We start from the raw sequence: 26,184 nt of genomic DNA on the forward strand, positions 1-26,184 counted from the left end.
AGATTTAATCCCAGGGCTATGAAGCCTGGAGAATATATGGGTAGAACTCAGGAGAATCCACAGTCTCACATGAGGAGAAAAGAACAGCAGTTTATTTTAAATGGCCTCTAACTAAAATTTGTATTGAGTGTGTGCAACAAACCACAGATGTACTAGCTGCAACTGTGACTTTGTCATAGTGGAAATCACAGACATTTCAATATCACATTCCAGTCATTTCAGAGACCTTGAAATAACATTGCTGCTCACCACACCTTCAAAACATTAGCTCTGATTTAATGCTTGGAAAAGTATAATTTTGTTTTTTCAGTACTGTAATAGGTTCATTTTAATATCATTGGTGTCTTCTGTAATCTTTGTGACTTTACTTTTATCTGTTTGAACACTTTATTCTGAGAAGGCAGGCATGTGTCTCACTAGTCCACCAAAAAAGACCATAACATAAAATGTTAAGAGCCCCTGAGCTAATATCTTAAAAATGAGACAAACTTCTTAGCTTTTCTGACACCTCTGGTAAGCCATGCATGAAAAGGCTGCACCCCCATCCCGCAATGGTTAGATTTGTTTTCAGAGTTTTTAGTACTGGGAAAATCTGGATTGTTTTTTTTCTTCTAAGAAGGATGGCTTTACGTTAAACCCTGTCTTTAAGTTTCTTGGCCTTAGGAATTACTCTTGAGCATAAATTTGCTTTTCCCTAGGGATGCCAGATTTAGCAGATTTAGCAAATACAAATGTAGGGCCACTCTGTACTATGCATATCTATAGATACATATATGTAAATAGTACATATGTATCTCTGAATTTCAAATAAACAATGAATAATTTTAGTATAAGCATATAGCAAATATAGCATGTGACAGGCTTATACTAAATTATTTGCTGTCCATCTGAAATTCAAATTCAACTGGGCATCTTGTATTTTACCTGGCAACTCTAAAAACACCAAATTTGGGCCAGTAGTCCTCCGGCTAATTAACTACAGATGGTTAGAATGTGTTTTCTTACACTGTACAGTGATGGAAATTAGTTAACTGCCAAATGTCTTAATTTTTGATTGAATGTGAAGATATTTTTAAGCTTGAAATTTTGTATTATCATTCAGTGATCACAGAGTCTGCTTTCAACTTTGGGACAAGCAAACAACTGAGAAATACTACCAGTCTTTAAAGCAAATTTTGGTATAAACTGTGTTCCACTGAGATACAGTTTCTATATCAGAGAAATGTGGTCAAAATGTAGACTGATAGTGAGACAGAATTTCAAAACTTTTTGACATTTGTCCCATTGTTAAATAACTTGTTTTTTTTTTTTTTTTTTTTTTTTTGTTGAGATGGAGTCTCACTCTGTAGCCCAGGCTGGAGTGCAGTGGTGCTATCTCAGCTCACTGCAAGCTCCACTTCCCGGGTTCACGCCATTCTCCTGCCTCAGCCTCCCGAGTAGCTGGGACTACAGGCACCTGCCACCACGCCCGGCTAATTTTCTGTATTTTTTAGTAGAGACGGGGTTTCACCGTGTTAGCCAGGATGGTCTCGATCTCCTGACCTTGTGATCCGCCTGCCTCGGCGTCCCAAAGTGCTGGGATTACAGGCATGAGCCACCGCGCCCAGCCATAATTTGGTTTTAAATCAAGCACAAGTCGTAATTTCCATTGCCTGGGATGAGAGTCATGCTAATAACTAATATGAATGCCATTGAAGATAAGAATTTTACCTTTGCATGCAGGTGAATTACATTAGAGCCCATTAGTCATCAATTTGTAGAGACTGACAACTCCACATTTATTTCAAATAAAAGAAAATGTAGTAGTCAGCATGAGGCCAGAAAACAAGCCAGCCTGAAATTGTTACCCATATTTATAACGTGCTTTCTATGTTTCCGTGCCTTCATCGTAGTGCAAAATATTATAAATGTGAGGCAAAGAAAGATAAATGTGAGTGGTAAAAATTGGCAGACTTAACATCTTAGTGAGAGAGATAGATTTACTTAAGGGAAAGTCAGTTTGGAAGTATTGCAAATTATATAATGACATGGCGTAAAAAGGCATGATCCAGTCTCAAGCATCTTCTCATGTCTCACAGAAACAGGAGTTAAGAAAACAGCAACACTGCTTACTTCCCACGTGTCATCTCCTGTGAATGCTCCAACCATGTCCACTTTGAAGTTTCATTAAATAAAACACATTAAGCTGGGCACGGTGGCTCACGCCTGTAATCTCATCACTTTGGGAGGCGGAGGCAGGCAGATCACTTGAGGTCAGGAGTTCGAGAGCCTGGCCAACATGGTTAAACCCCATCTCTATTAAAAATACATAAATTAGCCGGGTATGGTGGTGCATGCCTGTAATCCCAGCTCCTCGGGAGGTTGAGGCATGAGAATCATTTGAACCCAGGAGGCGGAGGTTGCAGTGAGCTGAGATCGCACCATTGCACTCTCCAGCCTGGGCAACAGAGCGAGACTGTCTCAAAAAAAAAAAAAAAAAAGTCAAATACTTGCTTCTCTACCAGTATTATCTGCAAAAACAGAAGCCTTCCACTCTGATTTATACCACAGTCAGACAAACCCAAACGCTGTGGATTTCCTTCTCCTTAACCAAATGGTACTGTTTTGAGCCATCTTCTCCTCTGTTTTAGGTTTGGACTAATCCAGACAAAAATAGTGAGTGAGATTCCACGAGCCTGTTGAAGAAATCTCTTTCCTAAGGAGAAAATTGGGACCAGGAGCAGTGGCTCACACCTGTAATGCCAGCACTTTGGGAGGTCGAGGCAGGTGGATCACTTGAGGTCAGGGGTTCAAGGCCAGCCTGGCCAACATGGTGAAACCCCATCTCTACTAAAAATACAAAAATTAGCTGTGTGTGGTGGTGCACACCTGTAATCCCAGCTACTTGGGAAGCTAAGGAAGGAGAATCGCTTGAATCTGGGAGGCGGAGGTTGCAGGGAGCTGAGATTGTGCCACTCCACTCCAGCCTGGGCGACAGAGACAGACTCCATCTCAAAAAAGAAAAAAAGAAAATTGAGCAGTGCGTTACGAAGGCTGACACAGTACAATTCGCCTCCTCACCCCCTCCACACTCACTTCCAGACATCAGTGTTCCTGTTTTGCCAGTCATCTCACAACAATGCATGTCCAAGCCACGCTGTGATTAGAGGGAGAATATGCTTATTACCCAAGTTCTTCGCATGTCGGAGCAGGGAGAGGCCAGGGGTGGTAAACCACAGGAAATTTCCATTTGCCCTCCGCTGCGGCACTCTCACTCTATAGGGAAGTTAGTTGTTATTAGGTAATAATGTTCAGCGGAGGTTGGTCACTCGTAACAACAGACAGATGTGTAATGTTTTATTTGGGTTAGCCAGCTCTCTCACAAATAAAGGGCCTGAAATTAAACTGTCTTTATGAAAATATTCAGTAAATGATACCTCTGGCTTATTCCAGTGCTCAGATTCTTTGCCATGGAAAATGGCAAATGAGTCCCCTGTTGGGCCCGGAATCTGTTTAAACTTGTCTTTGTCGAGTACAGAAGGGTTGATGTTCTATGAGATTAAAAAAAAAGTTTTTAAAGAATTCGCATCGAGGAGTAAAGGGAACAACGATGCAAACCACATTTAGAGATGGAAAAGAATTTTTTTTTTAGTACTTATGGAATTTCAAACAATAATAATGGAACAGAAACATAGGAAAAAAGCTACATATCTGACCACAGAGGCAAATTGCATTATTACATGCTCACATGCAATGCAAATGTGGATTGGTCTGTAAAGGAACACTTTTTGCTTTTCTAATGCTTAGTAGGGTGAGAGGGGCACCTCTCCAATTTACCAAGCCATCACTAGCAAACTCCAGCTACCGAATTGCTTGGGGAAATTGAGTTCTTTTGAAGACAGGTTCTTGGGAACTGTACCCCAAGAACTTCTGGTTAAGTAGCTCAGGTGTGGAGCCTGAGAGCCTGCATTTCTGACGATGGGGATGCTGCGGTTGGATGAGGGGAGAAGGGTCACACTATTCTATACCACCCTGTTTCCAGTAGCCAGTGAGATGGATAACTCATCTCAACATATAGTGTGACCACGAAGAGAGATACCTACCCGTAAAATGGACTAAGATTCACAAAAGCTTGTTTCCAGCTCTCACCTTGTTACTGGCTCAGTAACCTTGAACAAGTTACTCAAACTTTTTGATCCTTTTATCTCCCTAGATATAAAGGGTAGAGTTTAGACCAGATCAGCACTCCTCAGTGTTCTCAAATGTCATAAAAAGGCTAAACACACACACACACACACACACACACACACGTATATATTGCTACAGTTAAGCAGGTTTTATAACTGTAGGACGTCTCAGAAACTGTAATAGACAAATGTGCAACGTGGCTCTCCAAAGAGTGAAAACAATGGGGTGTTTGGGGGCTCAGCTTCAGCTCCAGTAGGCAAATCCTTCCAAAAGTATTTAACCACAAATCCCTTTATGTGTGTGGAACACCTGAATCACACACTTCAGCAAGAGAACCCCTAATGTCCTCCAGCCTTAACTTTCCCAACCTAGAATCTAGGTTCTCTCCACAGTCCTCCAATGTTCCTAGCCAGGCCAATGCTAAAAGCTTCCCTTAATGATACACATTATCCAAGGAAGAAACCTGACAGCAATTTTCTACTACCTGTTTGCTTTTTTCCAGCAATTCTCAACTTTTTGCCAAGACATTACACCTGAACTTCTATCCCCAAGGAAACATTTTCTAACTAAAAACTCCACCTGGCCACTGCAGTACTTATATATTTAACCCCAATGACTTTCTCCATTCCTTTGTTTGAAAGTAATGAGACTAAATTTTAGACAATCTAATTTCTTGGCTTACTCACTTTCTCCATATTCCAGATAACTTTTAAGTGGTGAAGAGTATAAATCGTGGTTTTCCAAGTGTAGTCTAAGGTCTAACAGCATCGGGGATATCTGGGAAATTATCAGAACTACAGACCCTCTGGCTGCACCCCAAACCTGCTGAATCGGAAATTCTGAGGTAGGGCCCAGTCATTTGCATTTTTATCAACCCCTCCAGGTGATTCTAAAGCGCACTGAAGTTAGAGACCCAGTGTTGAGATCAGAAGCATGGACTATGGATTCCAACATACCTTGTGCTATATCACAGTTCCTTGGTCTGGAATATGGGAATAATAGTAGTACTTACTTCAGAGTCTATGTGAGAATTAAATTAATATATAATGCCTAATATCAGGCCTGGCACAGGGTGAGCAATGAGTCAATTAATTATAGCTGCTTAATCTATAATGGATGCTGACGCGTAGTGAGCAGGAACTTAGCTTTGTCACACTGCACCACGAGACTCCTTTGCAAGCTAATGCCGATGATGGTGGTTAGATAGGAGTGCAGCCGTGGGAGCAGACAGAGCTGGTTTGCTCACCAGGTGCTCCATTTATTAGCTTTGTGAATGCGTGTAAATTATTTAATTTCTCTAAGCTTAGTTTCGTCACCTAGAAAATAGAGAAAATAATTTCTCCCCAAGGTAAAGAGAGGGATTCAATAAGATAATATCTATAACTGCTTTGAAAAGTACCTGGACCCTTTTAAGTTGTCCCTTCCCAAATGAAAGCTATCAATGACCTAATGACAGTGGTACCTGGGCGGCCCAGTGTGTCTATGTGATTACAGATCCTGAGGCCACTAGGTCCTTAAACTTGGGCTTCTTGCTCCACAAAATATTAGAATGATAGGATATGATACCCTTACAACTTTCCCTAAAAAGCTATCTTGTCATGATGAATGTAAATATTGACTCAGAAGTAATCAAAAGAGAATTAGTCACCTTTTCTATGTTGTTCTTAGGGATAAGGCAAGCCATTGTTGCCATTACAATCCTGTTGAATTTGGGTCATAGACCAACATTCAGAGTTTACATTAAGACTATTTCACAACTCAGTTGGGTGCAGTGGCTCTCAACTGTAATCCCGGCACTTTGGGAGGCTGAGGTGAGCGGATCACCTGAGGTCAGGAGTTCCAGACCAAGCTGGCCAACATGGTGAAACCCCATCTCTACTAAAAATACAAAAATTAGCCAGGCGTAATGGCGGGTGCCTGTAATCCCAGCTACTTGGAAGGCTGAGGCAGGAGAGTCGCTTGAACCCAGGAGGCAGAGATTGCAGTGAGCCAAGATTGTGCCACTGCACTCCAGCCTGCATGACAGAGTGAGATGCTGTCTCAAAAAAAAAAAAAAAGGAATATTTCAGAACTTTATATCTTTCCTTTAAATGCAGTACCTTTTAGGTCAGGCACATAATCCTAAGATAAAAAAATATGTATTAATCGTGAAAGTGTCTCTGTGGTCAGGTTTCACTAGGTTTTGCCTTGTTAACAACTCTAAGAACTGTGTGGCTTACAGCAACAAGAATTTTTTCTCACCTGTGTTTCAAGTCAGCTGTAGTTGAATTATGGCTCAGTTCCAAGTTTCCTTCTTCCCACTTACCAGAAGGAAGGAACAGCCCAATCCATGACCCACCCACATGCAAGGCAAGCCATGGGATGAGCCCGACACCTCTCTTCAGGCACGGTGTGGGTCACTGCTATTCACACTCCATTGGCCAAAGCAGGTGACAGGGCCACACCTGACACAAGGGAGTAGGAAACACACACCCCACCCCTGCTACGCCCGGGCAGGGAAAGTCCCAGGGAAGGATCCTTTGTGGAAGGACCCAGCCGAGAGGCACAGCAAATAGTTGGGAGCAACACACATCAACCACAACCTCCCAAATTGTCACAGCTCTACCAATAGTTTCCAAGTTCAAACACATCTTCCAAACACAGGTCACTGAGAGGAAACTAGCTTCCAAGTGTGCTGTAATCTCAACTGGTGCTTCCCCTGAAATCCTGATAATTCCCCTGGAGGAGAATGAGTGATTCTGCAGCCTCCAAGGAGCTGTCATTCTTTCTGGGCCATCCTTCAGTCCTCAGTAGTCTAAGGAAAAAGTGCTTTTGCAGAAGGAAAGTAGAATTTCCTCAGGAGATACAAACCGAAGGATTGCCCTCTGGAATCTGCTGAGAATCCACTTTGTCCACCTTGCTTGTTTTCAATGAACATGTCTGTTTCTGAGGCCACTTGGCAAAGCTATCCGTGCCCTTGGCTGGTATGGATGAGTTAAGAGCTGGACTTTGAACAGTCAGACCAGCCTTTAAAGCGGATCCTTCACTGCTCCGTAGTGTAGGGAGGAAAATGGCCCAAGGCCAAGGCCAAAGGTCATGGTGCATGTGCTCCTGTGACCACAGTCCAGGGAGCCCAAGGAGGAGAGCTAAGCCTTTATTCTCAATTGTTTTAAGCCTCCTGAGCTCAGTGAACCCCAAGTAGATTCTTGTCAAGCATTTTTTTTCTACTTAATATTTAAAACTGTGATACTTAAAGTCAAATTTAATCCAGGCATTTTTTATTTCTGGACAAAGAGATCATTGAAAAATTAATTTGTCAGAAATATATGACATGCAAAAAAGCAAAAAGCTTTTTAAGTAACTTTTCTTACAAACAGGAAGCTATGTTTTTTCAGAACTTAAAAGTGAGATCCACCACATGTTAATTTTAGTCTGGAAATCCAAAGTTACTATTTGATTTAGATTTCACTCTTTGTGCCTCATCACCCTGGTTAAAAGACGTGGAATGAGCTCGCTGAAGGCCTAGTTGAGGAACCCCGGTTTTGGGGAGCCACTGTCTCCCCATTTTTCTGTAAGTGAGAAATGTTTTTTCTAAAGGGCCTTTGCTTTGTTAGTTCACTGTGAAACGCAGAATGAAGTTTTCTCGAGATGGGCAAATTGAAAATCTTCAAAATCTGGCCTAACAGAGCTCTAAGTTTTAAAGACATCAATGTTGTACTTACTCAGAATAAAAAAAACATCATTCTTAAACTGAATTTATTTTCCCTAACAAAGCACCCATGTGACAGCGGGACCATCCCCCTTTTATGCATACTTTTGAAAAAAATCCTTTTATTGAGGTACAATATACATATGTAATTTACCATCTTTAGCATTTCAAGTGTACAGTTCAGTGATAGTAAACACATTTCAATTCTTTTTTTTCCCTTTCATCACCCTTCAAAGTCTCTGGTAACTATTAAACTCTCTATTTTCATGAGATCCACCTTTTTTTTTTTTTTTTTTTTTTTCCCTGAGATGGAGTCTCAGAGTTTCACTCTGTCACCCAGGCTGGAGTGCAGTGGCGCAATCTCGGCTCACTGCAACCTCTGCCTCCTGGGTTCAAGTGATTCTCCTGCCTCAGCCTCCTGAGTAGCTGGGATTATAGGTGCCCGCCACTACGCCCGGCTAATTTTTGTATTTTTAGTAGAGACCATGTTGGTCGAACTGGTCTTGAACTCCTGACCTCGTGATCTGCCCACCTCGGCCTCCCAAAGTGCTGGGATTATAGGCATGAGCTACCATGCTCAGCCGAGGTCTACTTTTTAGCTCCCACATACGCGTGAGAACATGCGATATGAGTCTTTCTGTGCTTGGCTTGTTTCACTTAACGTAATGGCCTTCTATTCCATCCACGTTGCTGCAAATGGCAGCATTTCATTCTTTCTTATGGCTAAATAATATTCCATTGTGTATATACACATATTCCAATGTGTATATACCACACATTCATCCATTGTTAGGCACTGGGTGGATTCCGCATCTTGGCTGTTGTGAATAGTGCTACAATGAACATGGGAGGGCAGGTATGTCTTCAACATACTGATTTCATTTCCTCTGGATCTGTACCTAGTAGTGGAATTGCTGGAGCTTATGGAAATTCTAATTTTAGTTTGTTGAGGAACCTCCATAGTGTTCTCCATAGTGACTGCACTAATTTCCCACCAGCAGCATAGAAGAGTTCCCCTTTCTCCGATCTGGAGGAGCTCATTTTTGACACTTAGAGAAAAGTGATAGCATGTACACATGGGCTGAGTAGCATAAATGAGGGCTGAAAATCTATTGTGGGAGTTAAAGATTTATCTGAACTTAATTTTAGCTAATGTTTTTACTAGAATTATTTATATTACATATATTTCCTATAGCTATAAATATTATAATACATGCTTATATATTCTACAACATATACTATTTATATAACATTTATAATAATACATGTTAGTAATATGTTACAGTTTTGACCAGATTCTCCATATATTCCTGCTTTAAAACATTCATGACCTTGAGTCCCTGGGTAGTTGGCATTGAACTATGAGGATGGCAGAGGTTGTACATTCCTGGAGTGGATACACAGCTGTTCTCAGTGCCTCTGTGAAATGATGTTATTTTAGGATGCTAAGGGAAAGTTGAGCCATAAGGCTTTTTGTGAAGGGGAAACCGTATAGCACGTGTGGTTCCCAGTGTGTGTTCCTGGAGCACCAGAGACAGCATCACCTGAGGACTTGTTAGACGTGCAGATTCTCAGGGTTCACCCCAAACCCACTGAATCAGCAACTCCGAGCCTTCCAGATGATTCTGATGCAGCCAAGCTTGAGCCCCTCTTGTCAGGGCAGTTGCAGGCATGGGCACAAGAGCCTTGCTGTGGAATGTACCACTGCCTTGTGTCTGCTGTTGGGAACTTGGGCGAGTCACTTACCCTCTCTGTGCCTCAGTTTCCTCATCATGGGGATAATGATGCTGCCTACTTCTCGGGGTTGGTGTGAGGGTTAAATAAGTTTCCATGTGGAAAGCACTTAGAACGGTGGCAGGCATGTGGTGGTTTAAGTGTTATCTATTTATGATGATGATGATTGTCATTATTGATTTGAACTTTTATTGCTATCATTTCTTCTCTGAATATTTATCACATTATCTTATTATTGCTATAGTTACTATTTATCTGCATCTTTCCCACCATGGGCCACTCTAGCTCCATTCTTGCCTATTATTTGCTTATATATTTCTTCCAACTGGCCAGGTAGCTTTCTGGTCATTTCCAGGTTGATTTCTCTGATGGAACAGTGTGTTCCAGCTTGCTGTGGTGCATTTTTGGATTGTTCATCCTTATAAGAGCCTCTGTCTTTGATGGAATTTTTTTCCTCCCTCAAGATGGCAATGGGTACTACCCTTCCATTTCCCATTATCCTTGCTGTGTCCCCAACACTGGAAGTGTAGTTCTCCATATAGCTAAGTACCTTTTTCAATGTGCCTTCTGTTTCATTCTGTTTCAGAGTGTGTTTATTTTCTTTCCTTTAACTTCAGAAAACAAATGCTCACAGCATAAGCACTCAGTGACCTCAGACCATGAATCTTTTACTGGTTTGAAGTAGGAGAAAGTAATACTGACCTATCCATTCAATAGTTGTAAGAACTTCACTTAGGTAGATATCGCCATTCTAAGAATTGCAACCCCAACCCACAAACTGAAACGATATAACAAAAACTGCAGAAATAAACATTATTTCCAGAAATTAAAGAAAACTGTTAATGGTTTATATGAAATATTGCATAGCTGGGAGGATTAACCCTTTTCTCATTTGCCCTGAGAATACTCACTGGCAGCACTTGAGGCTGCAATATTTACCTGGAGATGATTTTGCCACACGGTATATCACTTTTATTATTATTTTCATATCACTCTAGTATATCAACTTTGGAAACAAAAGACAACATTCTATTTATAGCGTTCTGCTTTTAGTAGTGGTATTTTTATTTACAAAATATAGTAATTCTTGATCGCTGAAAATGTCAAATCCTGGAAAACACAGCATTCCTACACATGGTGTTAACATCGGTCTCCAACAGTTGTTGGCCAAAGATTCATTTGATGGATCCAATTTTTCCGAAATAGACAATTCTGATGATTCAGATGATTCTGATGTTAGTTCTGTTTAGAAATAACTCCAAGAACAATTTTTATGTTTTACTTTCATATTGAAAATCAATCAGATTTGCTTCAGCCTCGAAAAGCATGTTTAGGTAAAATTAAGTGAGTACTGGTGGCAAGCTGCACTTTTTTTTTTAATGGGAAAAAGGTTAAGATAGGGGAAATTAGAAGAAACTATTCTTCTCTCATTCTTTGTGTTTTTATCTTTTGGGAAACTGTTATTGTTGCTTACCATGTTAGAAGTTAAGCCAGGTCTATTGAAGAATCACTAAGGGAATATAACCTAAGGCAGTAACATAAAATTATATGAAATAAGAGTATGTATCAACACTGATTCAAACTTCATGAAAGAAGTCTGCTGAGGAATAAAATTCTATAAATTAAGAGCCTATGATGAAGTGCAATTCATAAAGCCTATGGGTAAGATTGATGGGCACAAAGAAGATTCTGGGTCTTAATAGAGCAATGACAAAGAGGTCATTTGCCAAACATGCTGTGGCCACACTGGCAGGATCCAGCCTGTAAGAGGATGCACAGGTTAATTGGGAATACTTTAACTATAAGAGAGTAATAACTGTAAATAATTGGCAGATCAGAAGAAGCGTAGGAAGTATAAGTGTGCCTGTGTGAGTGTGACAGACATAAAAATATATGGGTGTAGACGGATGATTGATAGATAGATACAGATCATAGATAATTGATAGGTAATAGATCAATAATTGACAGATGATAGATAATATGCAGGTAGACATTTAGACCGGTAATAAATAGATAGATAATTGATAGAAAATAGATTGGTGATAGATAATAAATGATAGATTAGATAGATAATTGATAGATAATAGATTGATAGAAGATAGATAATAGGCAGATAGCTTAGGAAGAATTATTTTCAAAAAGTACATGCAAAAGAACCTCTTGAATTTAAAGGAGATTACATGAAACTGTGGATGTTTAAGGGGATTTTGTGGTGGACTGACAGGAACCCTGGGCTAGCTTCCAAAGACTTTGGACCTTGTTCTTTCTGCCAGGACTCAGCTGTGTCAAGTGGGATGGTTCTGACAATCTTTTCCACTCTAATGTCCTATGACTCAACAGTAGCAATGCATTTCCACAGGCGGTAAAAATATTCTAGACTCTTCCCTTCCAGCGCTCACTGTTTACTTCCTCTGCACTTCCCCTTCCTGCCTCCCCGTGTGCCGGTCAGTTCATAGCGGGCCTCAATGACGGTGGGTTAACCCTCTCTTTCCAGGGTGTTTTGCTACGGAGCTCCCTCCAGGGGCTGGGAACTGTGTGGTGAGGGCTGTGGTTGGGGTTCAGCTTCCTTCTTAAATCGTTCCTTGAACCTTTACCCTATTCTGTGCACTGTGCCGATTTCCAGGGATTGGAAGGTAAATGCCACGGCGTAACTCTTAGAAAATCATCGGGGGTCAGTTTTACTGGGGTGCACTTGGTAACCATCTATGAATCCATGTGTCCCTCTTTCTTTCAGGCAGTAGCAGAATCCCATGGTAGCCAGCTGGGTGAAGGGGAGCGAGGACGTTCTACCTGCCTTGAAGAAGACACCTGACCTGCGGAGTGAGTGACCAGGTAGTAGACGGTTCTGAGGGCATCACACACTTGAGGGAGGGAGGACAGAGAGGGCCATGGCACCCTTTGACTGCTGAGTGCCAGCTGCTTTCTTTCCCACTGAGAAATGCTGCCCCCAACACACCCAGAGGCTCTAGGTCTTGTCCTGTGATTTCTGTCCACCAAGACTTGATAGGAGGTATGATAGATGCCATTAACTCCAGCACTGTATACACAGGACTGCAGCAAAAGCGCCCTCAGCAGAAAGAGGAAACAGATCCAGTTCATCCCAAGCCTGGCTTGCTGCCCCTTTGAAAGAGAGTTTAAAACAGAAGCTTCATGGTGCTGCCTTCATAAAAACAGGGCCAAGCTTTCCAGAATCTGGCAGAGGGCTGAGTGCCCGCAGGACACTTGTGTATCACTCACACTGGAAAACTTAAGCCTCTGTTTTTATTTCAGTGGATTCAATGGCATGCAGTTTCCTCAGCAGCTTAAAAAAAATGCATGCAGTCACTTGCAGACAGGCTGCATTTGTCTCTGCTGGTGCTCATGTTACAAGTTTGTCTGTGCATTTGGGCATGCCAGAATGGCGTTTCATTTCCAAACCTTTATTGTGGTCACTTTCCTCTTCGTTACACTGAGAAGTGTTGCTGAGGGTATAGTAAGGCCCTAGTTCATCAATTATATCCTGTACTTTTCTTCTAACTTGATCCCAAGAACAGTGGAATTTGCTTCAAGGTAAACAAATTTTGAATAATTTATGGCCCTTCTTTTCAACAAAAATGAAAACGTGACTTTCTAAGGAAAAATCAATTTCAAGGGGGCATTTAGTAAATAACGCACTCTTAATAAAGTAACAGGAAAATTAAAATGCCCAGCAGACCCATTGCCTCCTGAACAGGTGTTTGCTGCTAACGGATACAGTTTCCATTTCCTTGAAGGGATTTGCCCAGAGGATTACTTTCAAAACTTCTGTTGAGATAATACTGCTCTAACAGAAAGAGCAATGCATGAATCTGTATATCAGTTACTTAATAAAAGGGAAGATTTTTTTTAGTTCCTAAAATACCAATGAGGTGAAGAAAAACATGCCACCCAGGTAAAGTTACTCTGTAATCACCCACATTATCTTTTTCAAGGAATGTGGGGGAAATTTATGTCAGTCATCAGGCAGGTACTGGAAGATGCTAGGGGCCTCACAGCTTGTTCCCGGCTGTTAACATGGAGCAGAGCGTTCCCTGGGGCTGAGCATGGGAGCCCAGCACTTCTTATAGGTAGGTCTTTCCTACTATAATATTAGATGCCTACACTTATTGACTTTTTCATTTGCTCTTTAAAATAGATTTCTTCTGCTGGTTCTGCTTAGTTCTAAGGAGTAAGGTAGAATTTTGGTGCCATACCTAAATATCATGTCTAAAATGACATTGGTAGCACTTTTCCAAGAATAACCAGCATATTGATCAAGCCATTAATAAAGCCTAATTATTTGCTTTAAGAATGTTTTTGGTTGTTTCAAACTGAGTTTTTTCCAGAGTCATAACAAAACTAGGAGAGGCTGTAGATTCTTAATTATTCATTAGATTAGGGGGAAAACGAATTGCTATTACAAAGAATATCATGCAAAAAATAGGTTTTAAAAAATGCATTACTACTGAGTTTTAAAAATGTATATTAACATTCTCCATATGAAGAACTGTTTCATGGATGGTGGATTTTAGTTATAGCAGCACTGGACTTACACTCAGTCAAATAATTTTAAATTTTCTATAATTGGGAATACATGGTAGCTGAATATAAGCAAACATATTACTCTATGAAATAAATGCATAAGAGTTTGTTATCACAAAAAACAGCATAACATTATTTTTTTGAAACACAAGGCTCTGTTTTAACACTTTACCTTGTTTAATGGTAACAAAACCCCTGAGGAATAGGTTGTATTGCCATTTTAAACACTGGAGAGCAAAGGTCCAGAGAGGTTAAATAGCTTTCTGCAGGTCACACAGCTGATGAATTGCAGAGTCAGCATTTAACCCCGGTCTGCTTTTCTGCAAAGCCTCTGCTCCTCACTCTACCCTACCGACCACCTAAGTATAGATCAGTTAATCTTGCCTTCAGAATTCTCCTTTCTTGTGTACTTCCATGTACATTCATACTTACTTCACATGATGATTCTATTTTCTGGAAGTTCCACCACATATGGCGATAATGAAACATCTTTGTCATTTCTCTAAGTGTTTCCAGAGCCTGGCAATGGATGCCATTCACATCGGCATGTCCAGCACCCCCCTGGCGAAGCACACTGCTGGGGCTGGGCTCAAGGCCAACAGACCCCGCGTCATGTCCAAGAGTGGGCACAGCAACGTGAGAATTGACAAAGTGGATGGCATATACCTACTCTACCTGCAAGACCTGTGGACCACAGTTATCGACATGAAGTGGAGATACAAACTCACCCTGTTCGCCGCCACTTTTGTGATGACCTGGTTCCTTTTTGGAGTCATCTACTACGCCATCGCATTTATTCATGGGGACTTAGAACCCGGTGAGCCCATTTCAAATCATACCCCCTGCATCATGAAAGTGGACTCTCTCACTGGGGCGTTTCTCTTTTCCCTGGAATCCCAGACAACCATTGGCTATGGAGTCCGTTCCATCACAGAGGAATGTCCTCATGCCATCTTCCTGTTGGTTGCTCAGTTGGTCATCACGACCTTGATTGAGATCTTCATCACCGGAACCTTCCTGGCCAAAATCGCCAGACCCAAAAAGCGGGCTGAGACCATCAAGTTCAGCCACTGTGCAGTCATCACCAAGCAGAATGGGAAGCTGTGCTTGGTGATTCAGGTAGCCAATATGAGGAAGAGCCTCTTGATTCAGTGCCAGCTCTCTGGCAAGCTCCTGCAGACCCACGTCACCAAGGAGGGGGAGCGGATTCTCCTCAACCAAGCCACTGTCAAATTCCACGTGGACTCCTCCTCTGAGAGCCCCTTCCTCATTCTGCCCATGACATTCTACCATGTGCTGGATGAGACGAGCCCCCTGAGAGACCTCACACCCGAAAACCTAAAGGAGAAGGAGTTTGAGCTTGTGGTCCTCCTCAATGCCACTGTGGAATCCACCAGTGCTGTCTGCCAGAGCCGAACATCTTATATCCCAGAGGAAATCTACTGGGGTTTTGAGTTTGTGCCTGTGGTATCTCTCTCCAAAAATGGAAAATATGTGGCTGATTTCAGTCAGTTTGAACAGATTCGGAAAAGCCCAGATTGCACATTTTACTGTGCAGATTCTGAGAAACAGCAACTCGAGGAGAAGTACAGGCAGGAGGATCAGAGGGAAAGAGAACTGAGGACACTTTTATTACAACAGAGCAATGTCTGATCACAGGGGCGCCATCCAGGTTTAACCCTGCAAGCTGTTTCCACATCAGAACTCCCTTCAAACACAAAGATTGCTGTGAAAACGAAAATGTGTAGACGCACTCTCAAAAACTGCACGGACATACAAAATCAATCTTTTCCTTTGATCTTGTGGCTAAACCAGCATTTCTGTGTTTGAGAGATTTCCTGTTAGGTGCTTCGTCTGAAAGTGAACTCTCATAATTCAAATTGTATAAAATAAAGCTACATTTCTAAGAGCTTTGTGTAGGGCAATTGGAATAATGTCCTGTTAGATAAACAGACATTTAGCAATGCTGACATTAAAAGGAAATGTATTTCTATACAAGACTATTAGCTGTAATACAAGATATTTATTTAACCAATGACCTTACGGCTGAGAGTTGAATTGTGGTTCAGTATTCATTGATCTCACTGCTTTAAAACACGCTCTTTTTGTTCAAGCAGAAAAAATATTATATCTAATTATGTCTATGTGGTAATACCTAAAAAGAGGTAGAGAGACTCTATGTTCACAAAATATAGTAATTTCATTTTTACCTTTCTTCAGTGGACTGAATTTTATGGAAGGAAATTGATCAGATCTGTAATTCACAACTGTGGAAACCTACACAAATGGGACTGATGCCATTGTTTCCTCTATTTTATTTTATTTTTTTTAATCTACTATCTCTTTCCGTTCAAAATATTTCCATTCAAAATGTGGTCCACAGACCCGCCACATCAGCACCATCCGAGAGCTTATTAGTAATGTGTAGATTCTCATGTCCCAGCCAGACTTACAGAATTGGGGTCTGTATCTTAACAAGAACCCCAGATGATTTGTGTACAAATGAAAGTTCGAAAGCTGTGCTCTGGACAGTGTTTTCAAAGCAACTTTCTGAAGCCATGTGGAAAACTGACTCTGTGTGGGTCCCGTATCCCCGTGGCATCCAGACCTGGCCTCTCTTCATTTCATTATTATTGGCCAATATTTCTTTCAGCCATTTCATTTCTTATCTATTAAAATGGCTAGCCCATAAAGGAACTGCATAGGATTATCCCCTGACATTCCAAGAGCAAAATAAAGCTCTTGAGAGTAATTGTTGTCTCAGTCATGCTTGCTGATTACAGTTAGCACAAAAGAAAACTTCAGCTGCCTGACAATACAGGAAATGTTCTCAGATGCTGATGTTTGTAAGGTCCGGTGGGGCCATGAGGAAGAAGAGCAGCTGAAGGTAAGAAACTCATAAACAAGATGACTCTTTGATGCATGAACAAGATTTGGAAATCTCAAGCCTGTAAAGAATACCCCTGCTATTTAAATAAAGCTCATACCAAGAGGTAACATTTTGCCCCGGGCCAAATTCAGGGGTCTAGTGCCCTGCATTCCTTTGAGGCAAAAAATAAATGGGCTATGACTGGTTAAATGTCCAAAAGGTGAATTCTCATTTCATTCAAACAAAGACAGATTTGCGCATTCACTCAAGCAGAATGTGGCCATGAATACTCAGCCCCTGCATACATACAAAGATGTACGCATGATTCCCCCCACCAAGCACACACACAGTCACACACGCACACACACACACACGCACACATGCACACACGTGTGTGCACACACACACATGCACACATGCACACACATACACACGCACACGTAAAACACGCACACATGCACACATGCGCACACATGCACACGCGCACACACGCACACACGCACACACTTGCACAGGCCCTGGCTCTTCAAGCATAATCATGGTAGTTATCAGTGAAAAACATTTGAGATTAAGACAGCAAGTCCTTGACAAATATGTTCATGTCTGTTTGGTTCTAGTTCTATAAAAATATGAACATTGGGACTCAGAGAAAATGGGGCAAATAAAGTGGATTCAGGTTATCAGTGAAATGATGGTATAGATTACAGCAAATCTGGATATATATTGATGTTACTGCATTTGCAAATGTCCTCCCATTAAACAGAAAATGTGGCTAAAATCCCTGGCCTGGAACTGAACTAGTTTAAGGCAGGTGTAAGAATAGCGGGAGGAAAGTTTGTGAAAGTTTAAAGAATGCCCTCAATCCATGAACGAGAGGGAGGATGTTGTCTTTAATTATTTAGAAGGTTTTTTTTTTTCCTTGTCTGTTGATAATTTTATGGAAGGTTGCTTTAGATCTCCATTCCTTAAAAAATATTACATGTCAGTGTAGTTAGATATTATCTCTTTTAGTTATTATACTTGCTATTTTTACTGTATAGTGTGGTATAATCAACAAAAAATAATGCCACGGGCATGTTTGCACCTTTTCTGTTGCACTATTAAATTCTTTTCACAGTATTCATATCAATGCTAATTTGAATGTGATGCCGATTAAAAATCTTGTTCATTTATATTGTATATGGTACAAGGACGTAGCATAAGATCCAAAAAAATTTTTGTATTGTCATTTAGCATATCAATTTCAGCCAAATTTGGAAGACTTGATCATCTTATCTTTTGCTCTACACACTCAAAACAAATATTGCAGCAGAAATATCACCTTAAAATATCTTATTTTATATTTAGATAATATTGAAATCACAGTCTATTAAAATTGGAAATTTAATTCAAATAAAGATCAAACAAAATAGTTGTTTCAATTTATCTAAATATCTGGTCTTAAGAGTGCCTTAAGAGTGTCTCGTTTTTAAGAGTGTCTTAAAAACCAATATATGTATAAGTCAACAAATCATATAATATTCAATAAATAGCTCTGAAGTTGTATCTGATTTGAAACTTACCATTTTCCTGGAACCTTAACTATTATTACTTTGTACGTAATACTTTCATGTTACTATGCTAACAAAGGATTTAGGTAGCCAACTTAATTTATTATATCTGGTCAGTCTTCTGCTTGAAACAGATTCACACTCAACACCCAACTAAGGAGGAGCCAAAGTAGTGGAGTATTCCTGACCCAAAAAGGCTTTTGAATTTTGAAACATTTCTAATGTGTTAGGTTTTCTCAATGAGACCATTAAAAAACGTTGTGTTCCATTTGAGAAACCAGAGTCAACAGCAGTAAATCAGTGTGCCCCACAAGCCACGTCTTATTCAGCAATAAAATAGACAGCGCTCACATGGTGCCTGGCAGACAGTGGCTCTGGACAGCAAAGCACTGAGTCACCCAACCCCACTCCTTTGGGATGGGGTTGGGAGTCATGCATTGGCTCCCTTTTTCATCCTGGGGAAATTACAACACAACGCAGAGTGTCCAGAAATCTAAAGAGCTGGTTTAAGGTGAAAAAAATGCCATGAATGAATGAACCAGATATTTAATAAATCAAAACAACTGTTTTGTTGGATTTTTATTTGAATTAAATTTCCCAATTTTTAATAGACTGTGATTTCAATATTATCGAAATGTAAACAAAGATATATTTTTAAGGTGGCATTTCTACTCCAGCATGAAAAAAATAGTGGCATTTGCACTCTAGCATTATTCTGTCTCCCTTATTTGAGTCTTCAATATATATGCCCAGCTGGAGGGAGAAGAAGAGAAAAGAAGAGAAAAATGAAAGCACTAGGCCTTTGACTAGGCTTGGTTCTATATGCTGTCATGATGTTCAAAAGGTCAGACATTTGACCACATGGCACAGTGAATACTCTCAGGCTCTCAATTTTGGCTTTCATTCTTGCTAGACTTTTCTTCTATTAAATTTCTGAAATAACTAGTTTTTTTTTTGAACTTGAAAATCAGCTTTTTATTTTTTTTTAATTTTATTATTATTATACTTTAAGATTTAGGGTACATGTGCACAACGTGCAGGTTTGTTACCTATGTATACATGTGCCATGCTGGTGCGCTGCACCCACTAACTCGTCATTTAGCATTAGGTATATCTCCTAATGCTATCCCTCCCCCCTCCCCCCACCCCACAACAGTCCCCGGTGTGTGATGTTCCCCTTCCTGTGTCCATGTGTTCTCATTGTTCAGTTTCCACCTATGAGTGAGAACATGCGGTGTTTGGTTTTCTGTCCTTGCGATAGTTTGCTGAGAATGATGGTTTCCAGTTTCATCCAATAACTAGTTTTATCATAGCTTTCCATGATGCAATTTTTTGAGTGAAAGGTACTAGCATTTCCAGTCTTGATTTCCAAGTTCTGTGGTGTGCACTCGAAATCTAGTCTCTGATTGTTAAACTCTGGGTAGGTACAAGAGGCTCTTAATTTTCTTCCTCCCGGGAGGACTGACTTACACTTGAAGGTCAAAAGCTTAACATTCACTTCTAAATGGTTAACTGCATACACTTTACCCTTTGTAAACTTCAATTTATCTTTTTTTTTTTTTTTTGATACTGGGTCTCGCTCTGTCGCCCAGGCTGCTAGAGTGCAGTGGCGCGATCTCGGCTCACTGCAAGCTCTGCCTTCCAGGTTCACGCCATTCTCCTGCCTCAGCCTCCCGAGTAGCTGGGACTACAGGCGCCCGCCACCATGCCCGGCTACTTTTGTTTTTGTATTTTTAGTAGAGACGGGGTTTCACCGTGTTAACCAGGATGGTCTCGATCTCCTGACCTCGTGATCTGCCCGCCTACAAGCCAGGTGTGGTGGTGCGTGCCTGTTAATCCCAGCTACTCAGGAGACTGAGGCAGGAGATTCGCTTGAACCTGGGAGGTGGACGTTGTGGTGAGCTGAGATCGCGCCACTGCACTCCAGCCTGGGCAACAAAAGTAAAACTCCGTCTCAAAAAAAAAAGAAAAAGAAAAGAAAAGAAAATAAACATGTGGCAAAACTAGACCTTCAGACGCTTCACTTCACTTAACCCTATGGCCCTCCTCATCTTGCACCCAATTTCTTTTCAACATCATACGTGCTTGGTTGACTGTTTCTTCATATTTGCTGTTCATTCTATAAAGTCAAATAGATTGGTGGGTTAAAAAATAATCAATTCAAATTCAAATTAGGAATTTATGGACATTCAGATATCCACATATTTGAGGGCAGGAATTTTTACTTTTCAATTGGTATGTTGGCAGTGTGTAAAAATAGAAGACCAAGAGAAAGCGGTTGATTGGAGTTGATACTTAATAGCTAATAAAAATTACAAGAATGGATGGTGGAAGTCAAAGGACAGAACTGATACACGAGTATAAAAGCCAACGATGTCATATATGTAGGTAAAGTCTTTATAATCTGAATATAATGCCAGAGAGCTAGGGCTGCCAGGCACTCTGTATGTGCAGAATATGTCCTATATGGAGTAAATTTTGATTTGTGTAGACTTTTTTAGGATACCTTAAATGTCTTACATGCAACCTTTTTTTCCCCATATATTACAAAATTGCCTTGGAAATTAGACAAATCTTCAAACTTAACTGAAACTCCTGTCCTGAATAGTTATTTGCCAAATCTGACAAATTTACAAAAAGTGTTCACAGAATCCCAAACTATGCCCATTTCTACGAGAGAAATACATGCCTCTTTATTTGGAGTTTATGATATTCATACAACTAGTAGTAGAGTCAGGGAGTATTCCAGAAACATATTTCCCTGGCTTGCCCAATTATCAAGGGAAAATTTCAGCTGAACACAGGGAACCCAGTCTTTGACACTCCTGTGTGCAGTGTGGAGCAGCGTGCACTGTCTGAGTCTCCATAGTGAGGAATGGTCTTCCCTGGGGCATCACCCTAGAAGGATGGGCTCAAAGTCGCCCTCCACGTGGTGCACAGGAGCCCAGATTCTCAAGCCCCAGTTGCAGAATTAGGCTGATGGTTTTACAAAAGAGTCCTCCTAAAAGTCCATCACTAAGTTTTGTTTGGTTAGCAACCCTTGCTACATGATGTAGTACTTAGCTATAATTTTATTTTTATTCAAGGCCAAATCTTACCTAGTGTCCATGCCTTCCCACCTACTTAAAATTTCAAATTTCACCCTCAAAAATATTTCAGTAAATAAAAGTTAGATCTACTCAAAATTAGACTCCAAGGGAATTACTATAGTTGATTATAGAGTATCTATTTCCTTAAAAAAAAAATCAGAAGTTGTTGACTCTGAGCTAGGAAATGCATGATCTCTCGGCTGACTTACTTTATGCAAATTTACTTAATATTATAGAAGAGTAAAGAGCATCCAAGAAGGTGATTGGAGGGAAGTTCAAAGGGAAGATTTTTTTCATTCACTGTAGTTTTAGCTGTATTCTTTCATCTGCAATCAAATCTCAGGATTAAGGATGTCGTATTAAATCAAATCATTACAGGAAGTATGACTGTATCAGCGGCTTTTTACAAAAACAAACCTCCAGATCACAAAAGGAAGCTGTGTTTGTGTACTGACACGAAGTGTTACGTAGCAGCCAGGAGAGGAAGGATAGCAGCCGACTTGGATCCATTTTTGAGGAATTATTTCTGTAAGGTGTCATGGAATTGTAAGTTACAAAAATAAGGCTTTTGTAAACAGAATCTCCATTCCAGAAAGATGGACTCCAAAATGCTACTTAATGAAATTCATGGGAATGTTATGGTGATGGAAATCCCAAATGACATGTAGATTTTATATGCAAACAATCTCACTACTTGTAACTCCTGGCAGTGTGTACTTACCAAAATCTTGATCACACTTAGGTCTCTTGCTATATATAGAACCACATCTGATCCTTATACAGTGTTGCAAGATATATGTCCTTGCTTTCCCATGGTTCTTAAGTGAGTCTTAATCTTGGATTTGCTCCAGCAGAATGGTGGTTTGTGTTTCTCAAGGCTGAGCTACTATTTGGTGCATGTCGGAAATCTCACACTAACTGTGGATACTCTGTCATCACTGAACCCAATCATACAATGACCAGACAGCTTTAAATACGTACTTTTGTATGCTATGAATTCATCCGTTTACTTGTCAAATCCTTTATTTCCATATGTGTCTCCATCACCTTTTTTTTCTCTCCGGATAAATGGAATTACTGTAACTTGTGAAACAATGGCTAACACTATAAAGCTAATTTTACAGTCTTGAGTTTCTTTTTGTTTCACTGGAATGGTAATGGTGTTACAGTGGTGCTCTGACAGACAAAAAATCTAATATGTCCTTAGAAAATTCAGAGGTGAACTTATTTGAAATAACCTTTTCCAGTGATGGCAGTCACAATAATGTGGGAATGACTAGGTCCTAAAAACTTATCAAGGTGTTACTGTATATCAGTACGTAAAGAAATGTATTTTGCTTCTTTCCAATCATTGAATAGAAAATGAAATCCCTGCCTCATCGCTCCTTTTTTTTTTTTTTTTTTTTTTTGAGACAGAGTCTCACTCCATTCCTCAGGCTGGAGAGCAGTGGCTCACTGCAATCTCCGCCTCCAGGATTCAAGTGATTCTCCTGCCTCAGCCTCCCAAGTAGCTGGGATTACAGGTGTGTGCCACCACGCCCAGCTAATTTTTTTATTTTTAGTAGAGATAGGGTTTCACCATGTTGGCCAAGTGGGTCTCAAACTCCTGACCTCAAGTGATCTGCCCAGCTTAGCCTCCTGAGTAGCTGTGATTACAGGTGTAAGCCACGGTGCCCAGCCTCATCTCTCTTTTTCTGCCTGATGCTCTCCTGCTCCAGAATGATTATTTCATTTTAGTACATGATTAAAAATCAAGCAACCGTTTAATAACAAACATCCTTTCAGCACTGCAACCCTTAACCAAAGTGCCTTTTGTGCTATTGCTCCTTTACTTGGATGGATTAAAAGAAAGAAAACACTTAACTACATAAGTCCTACAGGCATTAGTATGGGTGTGACCCTAAAGCCGCACACCTAATTAAAACCCACGTAGCCAAGGTGTGCATCCAAATGGCAGTAGTTATCCTCCAAGCAGTTTCCTGGGAAAACTACACACACATGCAACAAGATAGTTGCCACAGCTCTGAACATTCCAGAGTGTCTCTCTTAGAGCCCTCTCCTTTGGAGTCTTGGCTCATTCTTTGTAACATTCTCAGGGGTGGCCAAACTTTGTTCTTGGAGGGAGCATGTGACAGCTGGAAATAAACAAGGCTGATGCAGATAGTAGGAAGTCATCTTTGAGGATACTGTTTGAACAAAAAGGCAACATGTTTTCTAGAAAGTGCACAGTCATCTGAAACAGTCATGAAGCTAGCCGGTGGGACACATTTTATTAATTTTAATTTGCATGGAAGTTTTCAGACACATGTTATTTTCTACCCCGTTATCTCAAGCGTCAATTGTCCTTCCAGGGTGACCTTGGCTGAGAACTGAGCTAACCACATCCAAGCCATAAGGCAGCATTGCTTTCACCACACCATGTCCTTGGGGCAGAGAATAAGGGAATTTGTCATAGCAACATGGGAAGCTTTGGTTCTGGGCTGGATACACAACATCCCGGCAGGCATAATTTCCCTTCTCAGAAATCCTGTCTTCATAAATGTTAGACAAACAACTTTCATGGTTTAAATTTTCATGCAAAAGTCCATATTCTTCCCAGAAACTCTTACATTGTTCAAGTGATTATGTTCTAAATTAGTCTATTCCTTTACTGGAATTTAACACTTGCATGATAATCTTAGCTGATAAGGTATTTGAGTGATCTAAATGTGTTTTCACCCGTCCTAAGGGCTGCTTTCTGCATCTTTCTTAGTTTGCCTCTATTGAGTCTGCCAGAAACTCTTACTCTTTTTAAGATTTTGTTCACTTTTTTATTTTATTTTTTTATTTTTTGAGACGAAGTATCCCTCTTGTTGCCCAGGCTGGAGTGCAGTGGCGCAATCCCAGCTCACTGCAACCTCCGCCTCTTGGGTTCAAGCAATTCTCCAGCCACAGCCTCCTAAGTAGCTGGTATCAGAGGCTCCCACCACCACACCCAGTTAATTTTTGTATTTTTAGTAGAGATGGGGTTTCGCCATTGGCGAGGCTGGTCTCAAACACCTGACCTCAGGTGACATGCCCACCTCAGCCTCCCAAAGTGCTGGGATTACAGGTGTGAGCCACCATGCCCAGCCCACACATATTTTTAATTAACAAATAATAACTATATATAGTTAGGGATTACAATGTGATATTTTAATACACATTTTAGAATAATTATATCAAGCTAATGATATATCCATCTCCTCACGTATTTTCTTTTTTGTAGTGAGAGCATTTAAAAGCTACTCTATTAGCAGTTGTACTTTCTCTTGACAGTGTACCTCTCTGTAAACTCTGTTTAATGTGCCCACTCAGCATGTGATTTAAAGATCTGCAATAAATAAGTCCACTATGACCAACAGACTCACAGCCTCACAGCAGCCCAGAACAGTGTGCTTCTCCTTACCCCTGCCCCCACAGTAAGTCTGGCTGACCTGCTACATGTTCAAATATGTTGTGGCATGTTCTACTGCCAGCGTGCCTCTTCTGCTCATACAAGCCCCACACCCCCCAAACACACAAGTCTCATGACATCTGGTCACATCTTAGATATCCAGAGAGCAAGCAATATTCATATTTGTAGGGCTCTGAATGCTAAAAACAACTTCAAATATTCAATAGTCCATGTTATACCCAATGAAAGGGTAGAGGAAGGACGTATGCAGTTATCTACACTTTGCAGAAGACCCTGTAGCCCACTGACATCACTTCCAGAGTGACCCAGTGAGCCATTGGTGGCAATCTGGGTCTTTTCCTTCTTTTCTTTTCTTTTTTTTTTTTTTTTTTTTTTTTTTTTTTTTTGAGACAGGATCTCACTCTGTCACCTGGGCTGGAGTGCAGTGGCGCGATCATGGGTCACTGTAACAACTTCCCAGGCTCAAGCAATCCTCCCGCTTCATCCTCCTGAGTAGCTGGGACTGCAGGTGTGCGCCACCATACCAGGATAATTTTTTAATTTTTTTGTAGAGATGAGGTCTCAGCTTATTGCTCAGGCTGGTGTTGAACTCCTGAACTCAAGCGATCTTCACACCTTGGCCTCCCAAAGTGTTGGGATTACAGCTGTGAGCTACTATGCTCAGTCTGGATTTTTTCCTTCTGGCCTAGTGTTTTATCTCCAAAATTTACAATATGGAAATCTCATGGTGGAGCAGATTTCCATGTGAGATGGATCAAAATTAGGGCAAAAGTGATAGCAGAATAGATAACCCAGGTGAAAGCATGAGACTGGGAGTCTGGATAAATTGCCTAAAGGCCTAACATGCTTCAAAAGGTCTGTTATTTAGAGGCTGGCAACATGAGATAAATATCCCGAAGGTAGAGAAGATATGAAGTGATAAACTGAAAAGGAAAAGGCAGAGGAGTAAGAATGCCATTCACCAAGACAAAAACAGAATCCACATCCCTGCTGTTCATCTAAGCAGAGACAAACGGTTGACCAAAGACTAGACATGGGGTGACTAAGATTAAGAAATCCTACGGAAAAGTCAAGATGAACAAGCATTCAGTTCTCAAGTCCTCACATTCATT

The 26,184-nt window shown here is 40.7% G+C and overlaps 1 protein-coding gene across 7 annotated transcripts in view; it reads left to right on the plus strand.

Annotated features, from left to right (window-relative positions):
- KCNJ15 (potassium inwardly rectifying channel subfamily J member 15) overlaps nt 1–22,762 on the plus strand; it is a 152,025-nt gene extending 129,263 nt beyond the window's left edge. For 2 of the 7 annotated variants that reach the window (XM_063702761.1, XM_063702760.1), the window contains 3 exons: nt 12,324–12,421; nt 13,540–13,674; nt 14,636–18,547. In XM_063702761.1, the coding sequence (XP_063558831.1) occupies nt 14,654–15,781 (1,128 nt within the window). In that variant the 5' untranslated portion in view covers nt 12,324–12,421; nt 13,540–13,674; nt 14,636–14,653 and the 3' untranslated portion in view covers nt 15,782–18,547. Of the gene's footprint in view, nt 1–11,880; nt 12,061–12,323; nt 12,422–12,923; nt 13,139–13,539; nt 13,675–14,635; nt 18,548–22,014 lie in introns of those variants that run through there. The other 5 variants (XM_055374025.2, XM_055374021.2, XR_002004006.4 and 2 more) reach the window with 5 other exon arrangements.
- The last annotated feature ends 3,422 nt before the right edge of the window (nt 22,763–26,184 follow it).

Source organism: Gorilla gorilla, chromosome 22 (genome assembly GCF_029281585.2).
Source record: "Gorilla gorilla gorilla isolate KB3781 chromosome 22, NHGRI_mGorGor1-v2.1_pri, whole genome shotgun sequence".
NCBI classification, from domain to species: Eukaryota; Metazoa; Chordata; class Mammalia; order Primates; family Hominidae; genus Gorilla; species Gorilla gorilla.